Source organism: Barbus barbus, assembly GCF_936440315.1.
Source record: "Barbus barbus genome assembly, chromosome: 6".
In the NCBI taxonomy this organism is placed as follows: Eukaryota; Metazoa; Chordata; class Actinopteri; order Cypriniformes; family Cyprinidae; genus Barbus; species Barbus barbus.
In genome coordinates this window covers 26611481-26624747 of record NC_136734.1, presented here as the reverse complement: position 1 = coordinate 26624747, position 13267 = coordinate 26611481, and the positions used below count along the sequence as shown (strand labels likewise).

The 13267-nt window shown below is 40.2% G+C and overlaps 1 protein-coding gene across 1 annotated transcript; it reads right to left on the bottom strand.

The window, feature by feature from the left end:
* Positions 1–98: 98 nt before the first annotated feature.
* On the bottom strand, positions 99–12956 carry LOC306871465 (WD repeat-containing protein 44-like). The gene is made up of 19 exons (XM_079419419.1): positions 12427–12956; positions 10397–10430; positions 8614–8691; positions 7460–8045; positions 7177–7310; positions 6985–7077; positions 6297–6433; positions 5587–5670; positions 4903–5161; positions 4648–4786; positions 3990–4054; positions 3748–3864; positions 3509–3631; positions 2355–2546; positions 2128–2229; positions 1846–1961; positions 1611–1738; positions 908–1039; positions 99–830 (listed from the first exon to the last, which is right to left on the bottom strand). Exons 1-19 carry the CDS (start codon positions 12501–12503, stop codon positions 742–744), a joined length of 2685 nt encoding a protein of 894 aa, XP_079275545.1. The 5' UTR covers positions 12504–12956; the 3' UTR covers positions 99–741.
* Positions 12957–13267: the final 311 nt, after the last annotated feature.

The following is a 13267-nucleotide window of genomic DNA, read 5'->3' as shown; positions in this document are numbered from 1 at the left end:
AAGAAAAACATTTAATATTACATGGAAAATATTTCCTTTGCTCAGACATAGCAGTGAAAAATATTTTATTGCTTGCATGCATGCAAATCACACAGGGAAAATCTTTATATCATTTTTTTTTATTATTTCTGGAATCATACACATAAAAAATCAGGTTCCATTATTTTTTACAACATAAAACAACACTGACAAAGATTCTTAAATTGAAATGAGTTCAGTTAGTGCTCATGTTGAAAATGTGAGATTTTGTGTTTTCCAGAAACATTGACTTTGGGGTTAAAGTGTGCAGGGGGAAATTCAAGTCTGTGTGTGTGTGTTCCTGTCTCCCATGTCAATTCTGTCTCCATACAGGCTTGCAGTTTCACTCATCCATTAAAATGGCATCATTGCTCTATGCAAATTAAAGCCCTTTTTTGTACATACAGTAACAATACCTCTTCAAATGATATCAAATTAAAAAGAAAGGAAGGTAAAGAAAGAGGTGTATAGCTGTAATGTCGTTTGTCCCGGCTCTCAACCATCCCCGCCTTCCAACTTCCTGGGTCCCTGTTCTCTGCGTACAAGGCGGGGCTTATAATCTCCACCTCCCAAAGCACTCTCCAGCAGCTGATTGGTCAATGAATGGGGGGGCTCAGTTAGGTGTAAAGTGGTACTGATTTTGTTTTATCTCTGTCTGAAAGCTGAGAGGAGCTTTTAAATTAATTCTATATACTTGCTGGGTGTCATATTCAGCACAAGCACTCAGTATTTCTTAACATTGACAAAAACTTTAATGGCTCCAGTGAAATCCGCAGAGAGCAAAACTTCAGAGTGGTCTGTTTTCAGGGCCCCTGAGGAAAAGAAGAAGAATGGGTTATTTTTGTTTAGTGCACTTTTGTGATCTCACAATGCTATTTCCAGTTCGTACCTGATGGGATGGTCTCAGAGTCGTCTGTGCTGTCACTTTTACAGTCAGAGTCTGGCTTCTCTGTCCCTGCCTGAGGTATGATGAGATCCGGATGCGGAGCAAAAATGGCTGAAGTAACTACGGCATTATGGGCTACAAAGCAGAAAGCACATGTAATTTAAGACCCTAAAAGTACATGCAGTAATGTTTGTTAGAACTTCACTATTGGGGGAAAAAAATGTAAATGTGATAAAAAAAATAAAAAACAACACTACTCCCACACCAGGTTGACAACAGCTGGTTTATAGGAGTGTATCATTACAAGTTTATGAAGATGATGCAAAAGACCCAAATGCAAAGATGAATGAGTGTGGAACAGCATTTGCTCCAGACCATGTTGCACAGAGAAGGAAAGCATCAAATCATGAGCTGCTCATTTGCTCATTACTCTGCACATATATTTAAATAAATTGCAGTCTTTCGATTTGATAATCACACTCAGCCATATCACATTTACCTTTTGATTTTGACTAATCATGCAGCCCTAATGATCATGACCATGTTTTGAACATGGCAGCTGTACAACCTTCAGTTAGTCAAACATTCCAGACATTTACTATTTGACAGGCTGCCAAAACAAATAATTCCTGGAATATTTTTGTCTGTTTAACTGCCGCTGCTCGTATATATATATATATATGATTCGTTTCTGTTCCATCATTACCTTTGATCCCTTCCCAGAAGTCATTGCGGTCTCTCCGTACCGAGGTGAATTTGCTCAGGTCGTGGTATGTGCTCCAAATGTACACATACTTGTCCTCTGAGCCGCTCACAATGAAAGAGTAGTCGTGACTACAAGAACAAGACGAGATCCTTGAGATTCACTCATATTTTCCAACGTTGTATGATCAGAGATGGACATATCTGGGCTGTGTATCATTCAGACTTGCTCTTCTCACCTGAAGCTGGCTTTGATCTGACTGCTGCTGTTCACGTAGCCTTTGTACTTCATAGACAGAGACAAATCTCTGAGGTCATACAGGCGAATGCGAGAGTCGTTTGACGTCACCAAGATCTGCAGTGAAAAAGGAAGTTAGCATTAGTTGAGACTGAACGATTGTGTCAAGTTTTATCACATTGACATGAATAAAAACTTCATTATTCATGTTATACTTAAGTAAATAAACAGTGTTTGAAGTCTAGCTGTGGTCTTTTTCTATTTTCAGTCTCTTTCCTCTTACCTTGTTTTCTCCTGGCAGCGGCTCAATACCGGTGATTTTGCGGCCCACACGATTCCTGCCTCTAGTGGAGCGGACATGGATTTGGGTGTGATATTTAAGGCGCTAATCAGAACACGATGAAAGGAGTAAGTGATTAATAATGGACTATTTAGGGTTTTCAGAATCCTATTGTTGATCCTATTGAAAATCATTGTTCCCATCTAATTCTTACAAGAACAAACACTCACCTCTGTGTCATAGAAAATGCACCGCCCATCGTAGGTGCCAATAACTGCATATTTTCCATTCTGGCAGAAGTTAGCTGCTGTTATCAGACGTGTCTGTCCGTCCACCTCATTCCACAATGCCACTTTCTTATCTGGAATATTCCATAACCGCAACTTTCCGTCCAAAGAACCACTCAAAAAATACCTGTCATCCTGAGAGAAAAACACAGCTATTAAAACACAAACTTTCAAATCATAGTAGACACATACACCACAATTCAAATGTTTGGGGTCAATTAGATTTTTTAAAAAGAAATTCATAGTTTTATTTAGCAAGAACACAAACTAATTATAACTGACAGTAAATACATTTATATAGTATCTGATTTTGAAATAAAGGTATTTATTTGAACTGTCTGTTTATCAAAGGCTTCTGAAGAAATGCATCATGCTTCCACATAGATATTAAGCAGCACAAATTTTTTTCAACATTGATAATAATAAGAAATGTTTCTTGAGCACCAAATCAGCATATTAGAATGATTTCTGAAGGATCATGTGACACTGAAGACTGGAGTAATGGCTGCTGAAAATTCAGCTTTGCCATCAAAGGAATAAATTACATTTTAAAAAACCCTTTCTAATAATATTTAACTAAGGGTCAGATTTACTAAACGGCAAATCAGTGTTAGAGTGCAATTCCATAAAAGCGCCGATGGGAGGGGAAAATTCTGCAGGTGATTTACTAACAATGTGCACATTAAAGAACACAGACATAGCCAGATCATTTCCATAATTACCAACGCAATCTACCAAAAGCAGTGCAAATTACCACCTACTTTAAGACGTTTCTTTTTTTGGCGTTAAATAATGGCGCAAATACCAGTCATTTGACGACTGCAAACGTTAGTAAATCGCGTTGCGTGATTGATTTTAATACTCTCCTCCCATAATTTTGCGCCTGGGAAACTCCTACAAATGCATATTCAATAAAGTCAGTCGCAAAAATAACGGTGTCCACGCCTTTTCAGCACTAATTCTTCACTGCGCAGCTTTAGTAAATCCTTACAGTGCTATTTTAATGCCAAAAGACGGTTTGCGCTAGCACAAGCTGTTAGTAAATCTGGCAACCCCAAACAGTAGTGGAAACCAGAGTACACGAGAAGCACACTTACCCTGGGATGAAATGCGATGGCTGTAACAAAGTCTATATGCTGAAAACAGCAGAGACACTCCCTCCTGGAGATGTGCCACAAACGAACCGTCTTATCCATTGATGATGACAACAGGAAGTAGTTCTACTCAGAAAAGAAGCTGTATAATTATGTCCAATTCATCTTCATTATACTGTGAACTTCAAATGTTTTCCACACTTAAGTGGTTCACTAGAGCACTGATGACCGTAACCTCTCACCTTCGACCAGGACAGATCCAGCAGGTCAGCAGTGTGACCCTTGTACTTGCAGAATGGAACTTGCCGGAATGGCACGTTTCTGTCCTCAGTGTCTGCATCTTCCACTGCAGCACCAAACTGAGCGAGAGGAAGCAGGAGAGACCAATATCATAGAGCTTTAAATAATCACTTATAAGCATGAAATACAAAATAAAGAACAGGAAGAGAAAACAGAGAAACCTAAAATAAAAAAAAAGCCTTACCCCTCCCTCAGTATCTGATTTTGAGGAACAAAGACTCTCCTGAGAGGGAGATGGTGACACACGCCCTGCAAGATAAGAATTTTGTTTTTTTTTTAAAGGAAACCCAGCACAAAAAGTAATTACAGATATTTACTCAATATAGTTTTGTTGGATTATTAGAGAATCACACCTTTAGCTTAGCAACAAGCTAACACCAAACTTTACTGAAATCAATTGCAAGCACTACATGCAGTGCGCTACTTGTCCTGCCTATGTAGAGAGCACCAATTCTGGACACTTATAAGGCTTCAAGACGCTTAAGATCTCACTAGGTTTTAAAACAGAGCTGGTTGATTTGCATACATTCTACATGGGCAGCGAACAATAGTGCTGTGCTTTGAAAGTTATTCGCTTTTATTGATTTTCAGTATTTACTTCCTAGACAAAAATCAAGCTTAACCTTGGGCTAAACTACACAGTAAGACAAGTGGTGATTCATTTTTAAATGTAAATCTAACTCTAGTAATTCATTTCATTATGAACAGGTCCATTCAACAGATCTGACAACCAGAAAGCGTTCAAATACTTTTTGGGCCACTGTATAAGAACTATGTGAAAGTTACAGGATGTTATGAATAGACACAGAAATCTGCATGTGTGTGTATGTGTGTGTGGTTACCTTCTGTGTTATATTTTATTCTCATGTTGTTGAAATAGTCATAGGCATTTTTTAGGACCCAGATCCGAACCACATTATCCTGCCCTGCTGTAGCCAACAGCCGCCCACAATGAGAGAATTTCATTGTCCAGACGGCACCCTGAGAGAGACACAGGGGAAGGAGGAGTGGTCAAATCACTGAATAATTAACTAACTACATCACAGATCACAAAACATGCTAAAGTTCACATTAAAGGTCACACACGCTCTCCTCACCATGTGTTCTCCACTCAGGTCCTGCACTACTTTGATTTGGTCAAAGTCAAAGGGCCCTTTGAAGCTGTGAGCAGCTTTAAACTTGACTGGTCGGGTGTACGGCATCCCCTCATCATCACTGGAGGATGGGTCATCCTGGTCTGTGTGGAACACTTCATCCCGAACGCTTTTGACTTTATTTACGGCTTTCTCTCCATATTCCTCTGCCAAGTGCTTTGCCCTCTTCACAGACTTGCCCAGAAACTTTTTTAGCTGTGTACTGAGTGAATAAAGAAGATAGGTGGTCCTTCAAGATATATGCTTTTTATTTGGTCATAATTACACTACCATTCAAAGGTTTGTAATATTTTTAAAGAAATCAATGCATTTGTATTAAAATGATTTCTGAAGGATCGTGTGACACTGAAGACTGGAGTAATGTCTGCTAAAAATTCAGTTTTGCCATTACAGGAATAAATTGCATTTTAAAATACAATAAAATAGAAAATGGTTATTTTAGATCATAAAAATAATTTCACAATATTACCGTTTTACTGTATTTTTGATCAAATAAATGCAGCCTTTGTGAACATACTTCATATTGACCTCAAACTTTTAAACACTAAAGTACATTTTATTTTCTCTTAATTGTGTATTTTTACTCAAAACTATGACTACAGTTATAAATAAACATCCATCTCTTACGTTCTCTGTTTCAGTTTGCCTCCATCAGTGTCTGTAAGTGTAGGCTGGGACTTTTCATCATCATCCGACTGTGCCGCATCATTTCTGCCAAAAAAAAAAAAAAAAGTGAGAGATCCCACCCTAAAGCGTTCAGAGCTGCTAGCTTTCAAAATTAGGTTGCATTTAATCCTGATGTAAAATGAGAAATTAGAAACACTGATCCAGGACCAGATCCAGCTACCCAACTGTTTCACACTAACAGAAACTACAAAACTGTTATCAGCTCAGCATTATGAAGCACTTCTTGCCAAAATGTTCCACTTGTGTTCAAGTGGTTTCAAATCAGACGAGAGCGGAAAAGGAGAAGAGATTACATGCCTTCTCCCTTCTAAAGAGAAAAACAGTCTGTAGGTTTCATTCTGGCTGATAAAATGAGGGCAGATGAGAGTGTAGCGGATTACTGATAGGATTCGATTCTGCTGCCTGAGGGCCCCACCACATCAGCACAAGCAGAGTGTCATAAAAGGAAAATGATCCTTGATATTACACATGAAATGTAAAATCAGCTCAGACGAGTTCCAAAACTCTGTGATAGATTGTGGATTATAGGATACAGTAGGACATCTAAGGCACCATGACGTCTTGAAAATTTGTCCATGTTTTCATGGAGCCAAATCAGAGAACTTATGTATCTACATCTTAGATTCAAGTGAACAGTTGGTGGTTCTTACGAGATATACTCCTTGGTTCTCCTCATGATGTGCAGTGTGAGCGGGTTGATTCCAGTCGGGAGTTTCTCTTCTGCCTGGATTAAAGGGATCTCCTCACCAGTGTCCAGATTCTTGATCATCACGCTTGCAAGAATCTCCTGCATAACAAACACACACGGATTACTGCCTTGAGTGATAAATCATTATAATAGATTCATTACATCACAGAGACAGAAAACTGCAGCAGACCATGTAAAATACAACCAAGCAAAAGCCTTTCCCAAATGAATGACGGTACAGTCGCCCTCCTAATGTAGTTATCACTCACATACCTGCTTTTCAGCTAATCAGTTACAACTACTGGGTGACCTAACCATATTAATATCGTTATGCTAATAAAGTTTAGAATATGTCCCTCTCAGGTATTAGTTCACAGAATGCTGCAGGAATGTGTCCTATAATCCAGAAGCTAGTACAGTTCCTTCATCTGGAAGTCAATGGGGTTTTGGTGAAATGACAAGTTTTATTCTACAACATAAAAATATCATCCAAAAGCTAATAGAAAAGTCCTATTGACTTTTTGTTGAGGGAACCAGTGTGAACTTCTAGGTTGACCTACAAAACTACATCATCCCTGCAGCACTCTATTCTTATGCTCATCTTGCAACATAGGTGCACATGAATGCAAGTTTGTGCGCACAAACATTACCTCATCTGTAAGCTCTCTTCCCGAGTTAGACCTTGGTCTTTGCGGTCCAGCAGTCTCGCTTCCAGTAAGACTTGACGTTTGCTCATCGTTTTCCTGCTTATACAAAAGAATAGACAGAAATGTACAATGTCAAATATTCATTAGAAATCTGAATATTTATATTATTTAAAATGGCTGTAATTAAATGGGAACCTGTGCAGTGACCACTTTATCACCACTAGTGGCGCTAGCGAGGTCCAGTGAGTGCTGGAGTTCTTTAGCAATACATCGTAATGTGGCGTTTGGGCTGACCAATCCACACAGCTCGTCCGCTGGCTCTACAGAGACTGACCAATCATAGAGAATGTTATCACTTTAGTTTAGTCATTAATTAGTTAATATTTCACATTTAATTTTATACCAACAAGAAGTGTTAACTGCCATAGATAGAGTGGCATTTTTAGTTGTTAAACCATCAATATTTAAAAACTCTTACCTTCTAGCCCTGCTGGTCGCATCACTTCCTGGGATTTTTTATCAGAAAAGCTGGGCCGTGATGGGGGAGGCGGCCTTGGAGGTGGCCTTGAGGGACGTTGCTTCTTGGTGCTAGCTACAATATCTGGCTCCACTGTAAACTGTCTGGGAGGTTTGGAAGGGCCAGGGCCATCTCCATCACTCATAGAGACCTGTTCAAGAATATCAGCCGTTTCTGCACAAGGCAGGGGCGCGGGTAGCGATGGTTGACCCAAAGCGCTTGTAATGTCAGGAGGGGGTGGCATAGCCTGGTCCTGACCTGCTTGGGCAGGACCAGCCACATCCGGAGCTCTGTCCAGAATGTCCTGTGACCTCACTTCCTTGGGCCTTACATCAGGCAACTGCTCAGTGCAACCCGACTCATGTGGTGTTACATCAGGATCCTCTGGAGGCACCAGGATGCCCTCAGGAACCAGGTTCTCTTTAACATTGTAGTCTTCTGCTCCTGCCCTCTCCCCTTCAGATGTGGCCGCACAGACCTCCTTTCCTCTCAACAACTGATCTTCCACTCCACTTTTCTGACTCTCTTCTATAATACTGTCAATGATCTGGAAAGAACAATCAGAAAGAGGGACAGTCAGAAAATTGTACTTTAGCATTCATGAAGAATGCAATTGTTCATCAAAACAAAAGCTTTGTTTACACTAGGCATCTAATCTTATAGTGTTTCCCTACAACATCAATAATGATTGATGTCTAAAGAGAGCTCAGGGTTCACATTTATCGATCAAGAAGACTTTGGCATCCAGCCAACTTGCAATACGCACTCAGGAGGAGCAGAATTATCAGGAGAGTTTCAAACACATACACCCCACATTGATTTTTGTTTACTGGCACAAAATACTGAGTATGTTTTGATGCAAGGATTTCCCTTTTCTTTTGAAAGTTTATTTAACAAGCTACTTATTTTTCTACCCTAATAAAGCATGATTAGACAGCAAATTGAGATCACTTAAGAGAAATAAACAGTTTTCCAACTGCAAACATACACTAGAGAGCACAGAATGCTTCTGTTATAATTACTTATAAGTAAAACGAAGAGAAAATAAAAAGAGAGACTAGATACAAAGAATAAAAGCGGCAAGTAAGAACTGCAAAGCTTTATCATGGCCAAACCTGAAGAGAATCGTCATGGCGGGATTCAGGCTGAGCCAATCCAGAGGCGACTTCATGTACCACATTCTGCACAGGACTCTACAGGCAATCAAAAGCAACAGATGAAAAACCACCCAATTCTTAAATATAAAGCTTCCTGTCAGTTATTTATACAAAAAAAATCAAGTCAAATGTCAAGGGTCCTTACAAATTCAAATGGAGTTCCAGAATTCTCAAAAAGTTCTTTAAAGGGTTGGTTGATAGCGATTTCACTTTTTTAATTTTAGTGTGTAATGTTGCTGTTTGAGTATAAACAGTATCTGCAAAGTTGCGGTGCTGAAAGTTCAATGCAAATAGAGATACTGTCTTTTAAAATTCTGGCAGTTTAATGCCTACAAAAACGGCTTGTAGGGACTACAATGAGCTACTTCTCAGGTTCGTTATGTCACGAACCCAGATAAACCCCCGCCCCTGGGACCATGCAGCAAAGGGGGGCGAAGCCATGTTGTGCTGCTTTAGAGAAGAGGAAGAGAAAACTAGGGGTGCACGTAAAAATCTATTCATATATATGAATCGCAATTCTGTCTTTTAACGATTCTAATGGATTCACAAGTTTCAACATCAATGTTCTAAAACAGAGGTTCTCAATACTATAGCTCGCATCTCTCTGCTCTGCATCTCTCTCTCTTTCAGATCATCAGCTCAGCTCCAACAATGAAATGTTCCATTTATACACTTATTTTCACATAGCTGTGAGAAGTGTTATACATGGACACGTGTGCGGTTGCCGTACTGTATTAAAGCTTTAATCAGGATAAAACCGTATATTAAATGCTAACAGAAGCAGTAGCATTTACAAATAACAGCGTATCTAAAAGTATGAGACAACAACAAACAAAAAACCTACCATTAAGAGCCGTAGTTGCACAGGTTCTGCATGATCCTCTTCACGAATATTCTCTGGGTCTCAGTCGGGCTCAAATTGATAAGCAATATATACAATGCCATTGTTTACAATACAACCGGAGCACATGTTGCTGAGCTGAGGGGCGGGACGTTTAGATGCACACTAGAGGTGGTTTAGCCAATCACTACACACTGGACCAGCTAACCAATCTGAGCCCATTGCGTATTTCATAAAAGCAGGAAATGATCAGCGCGTTTATAGGAGAAGGGAGAGAGTGGTGTAGAATAAAGGTAAATTATGTGAAAAATAATGCCTTTTTTAAATATGAAGCATTAACACACGTTAGACTGCACCCCATAAACACAATCAAGCCTAGAAAAAAAACACCCCTTTAAAAATACTTCAACAGCAGTTGAGCCCTGGTTCATTTGGCAGAATCTGTTTTATTTAAATAATTAAACAGAACTAGAGCAAAACCTCAAATTCTACCATCAACCTCTGATCATCTTTCCATCCTGCACTCATGTGACTAAAGCACTTCTCTAAAAGGTTAGAGCTATCAACCAACTAAGACACATGCCTCAAACAAACCCATACACTGGCCAACACGGAATCTGACCATATGAACCCCCTACCCCTTTCCATGTTCATTTAATGCATGCTTTAGCTCAAGTTATTATTATTTTCAGCTACCAATAAGGTTGTAGTGCATTTAATTACACTTAACACAATTTACCAATGGCAATCAAATCAGCGGATTCTGTCTGGAACCACCCATGGGAAAATGTTGCTAAATTCCTTTCCATTTGCTTAGTAAATTTTCACTAATTTTTTATCACATTTTCACTTTGTACTGCCCAAATAAAAACATTTGTGTAAATAACAGGAAACCCTTACCCCAGGCTGAGGAAGTTCAAACTTTGCCGGTGACCTATAAGGAGTAAAAGAATAAATAATAATTAGCTCCATTTTGGCACATAGGCCTATGCCCACATATTTGTTCAAAACGTGTGGATTTTGAGTCTTCATTTGCTTCAGCACTGGATTAAGTCAAGTTAAGTCTAATTAGTGTACATCAATAAAGTTGTGTGTGTACATAAACAGTCAGTGGGTGTGAGGGCTCCTCCCAGCACTGAGTCTACATGATTTCTGAGCCTAATTAAAACTAGCTAGTGTGGCCTGCCTGACACAGCATTCATGAACAGACAAGCCCCTAAATCTCATTCATAACACACCGTTTATCCAGCAACTCAAAATTTTTAAAAATTTGCCTTCAGTAAAGCCTTCTGATAGACACTGTAATAACATTCCTCTCACACACACACCTTTGACCCCAGTCATGCTGTGATAACAAGAACGGGTGGATTTTTCTATACTTAACAACAAGTAGAGTCGTTCTTCATAAAAGAGCAATTACTTTTCTGAACCTTCATATCTTCAAATCTTTGAGTCACTGGGTTTCTGAGTCATCCGGGCTCCTTTTCTGAAAATAGCGGTCATGTTTGTGACTAAAACACTGCCTGTCAAACAAGTCTCGGTCTAAATACATGATGACAAAATGTAAGACAGTAATTTTATAAACTGTTTGTATTAGAAGAGAATGGTACTTGAATACAGTGGGAAAATTGCAAACTGGACGACACTTCTCCTAAAATCAGGCACATAACCTCTAGCGCTGGGGGGACATATTTCATATTTTTAAACCACAGATGCAGACAATCCCACTATATTTATGTATGAAGTTTGCATAGTGTTTGGAGGCTATTTCATGGATAAAAGTACTCTATATTTTGAAGTGGACTCCATCCCCCACATTTCCAGACCTGATATGCTTATATTATTCCAAACCTCAACCTTAACGACTTTCCTTCCTCAAAGGAACACACTAAGAAAGTTATTTTTAGGATTTAAAAGCATTTAAACCCATTTGATTCAAGTGACAGCACCAAAACAACATAACAGTAACATCATCTGAACGCTACGTGTCAAGGCGAGACTGTGGCGATGGTTCAAAACCACTCAGCCAGTGCCGTATCTACCATTGAGGACACCGAGGTCATGTCCTCGGTATTTTTTCCCGAAATTTCAAATTAGTCAATCCAGCAGTGATGATCAATGCCAAACACAGAACCCGGTCCGTGTCCGAATCCATATATGTCGTCTGTATTTTCTCTCAATTAAATTCACATTCTCCGTCTAATCTCTCAGGTGAAATCTCCGCCTCTATCTGTCTTTGCAGGCAGCGGCACTTGACGTCACGTTACCTAGGCTACAGATTCAGAGAGGCGGGAAAGCCGTATGTTTTTTCACGTAAGCTAGTACATCGATCGTAGTGTGGTCTTGAGCGAAATGCAGACATGAAGAGGAACTTGCATCAAACTAAATTAAGTCTTAAAAAGCCAACAACAGAAGGGCAGGGAAAGAGTAGGAGAGAAGGTGAGCCTGTGTGTGTCAGTGGCAGACTGTTCAGCACTGTCAAGCGCTAAGTTTCATTTGTCATTAGAATCCACTGATCTATAATAGAGAACTGGATAGCTCATGACGTCATAAAAGTGAAGCCACCGCACCGGTGTGTGTGTGTGTGTGTGGGGTGTGGGGGGGGGGGGGGGGGGGGGGGGGGGGGTTAGAAAAAATGACCTCGGTATTTGAAAAATCCTGGCTATGGCCCTGCACTCAGCTGACTCGAACGGTCAAAAAATACTGTCTAGGTAGAGAGCTCGCTAGTGCAAAAGTCACATGACTTTATGTATCCACATAATAAACGGTATATGGCTGTACGAAATCAGTAAATCTTTAAACAAGCAATGGAGCAACTGTTGACAGCTTTGACAGTCGCAGGTTCATTTTTCCATTCACCTGACGGACATCAGACATAAACCTGGCACATTGAGAATAATATGCATTTTGTTATATTTAAAATGACTCACGCATGAGGTGAGGGAGTGAAGTTGACATCCTCCGCCGCATCGTAAAACTCCTCCGTGTCGCTGGTGTCCGACGCCATTGAGCTCGGGCTGCATACAGAGGCCGCCGCCACTGCTGCTGTAGCTTCAGCAAACGAGGAGAAAGTCCCAGAACTTATGAACCAGAAAACGGGAAAATAAACTACTGACACGTATTTGGACTTGCTCGGGACGCGCACCTATGGCATGGGTGCTGGGAGAGGCCGCTCCGCTCACCTGAATATACGATAACGCAAGCAGACACACGGCCTACATTACACAATCTCAGACAACAGGGTTGCGTTTTATTAGTTTTTTAAAGCACAGTCAGCCGGTTATGTCGATTTAATCAGGCGGTAATGCAATGTGAAGCTCAGCCCGAAGCTTTCCATGCGGACTGTCAGTGATCCTAGCATATCGGGAAGATCCCCCACCGGGATTTACGATCGAAAACAAACCGAGAGGAGGAAGAGAAACGGCGACAGGTCTTCTCGCGTCCACCGAAGTCTCGCAATATCTCGCGGTGCTTGGAGGCATTATCCATGCACAGCTGATCTGTACTCTCGATTGTGAAGCATAATGCATGGACTGAGGTTGTTCCGATGAATCCTTGATCAGTGAAAAACGGGGATGGATGGATGGATGGATGGATAGATAGATATAGACAGATAGCTTTTGTGATTCCTATTTTCCTCCACCGGAGAGTGCAGTAGGCTTGGGTCAGTGTAATTCTGTATCATAGCAAACAGATAGAGATTATGGATCATGTTAGATTTTATTCTTAAATGAAACATGTCAAATGGACAGTAAAGTATATTCAAGCAGT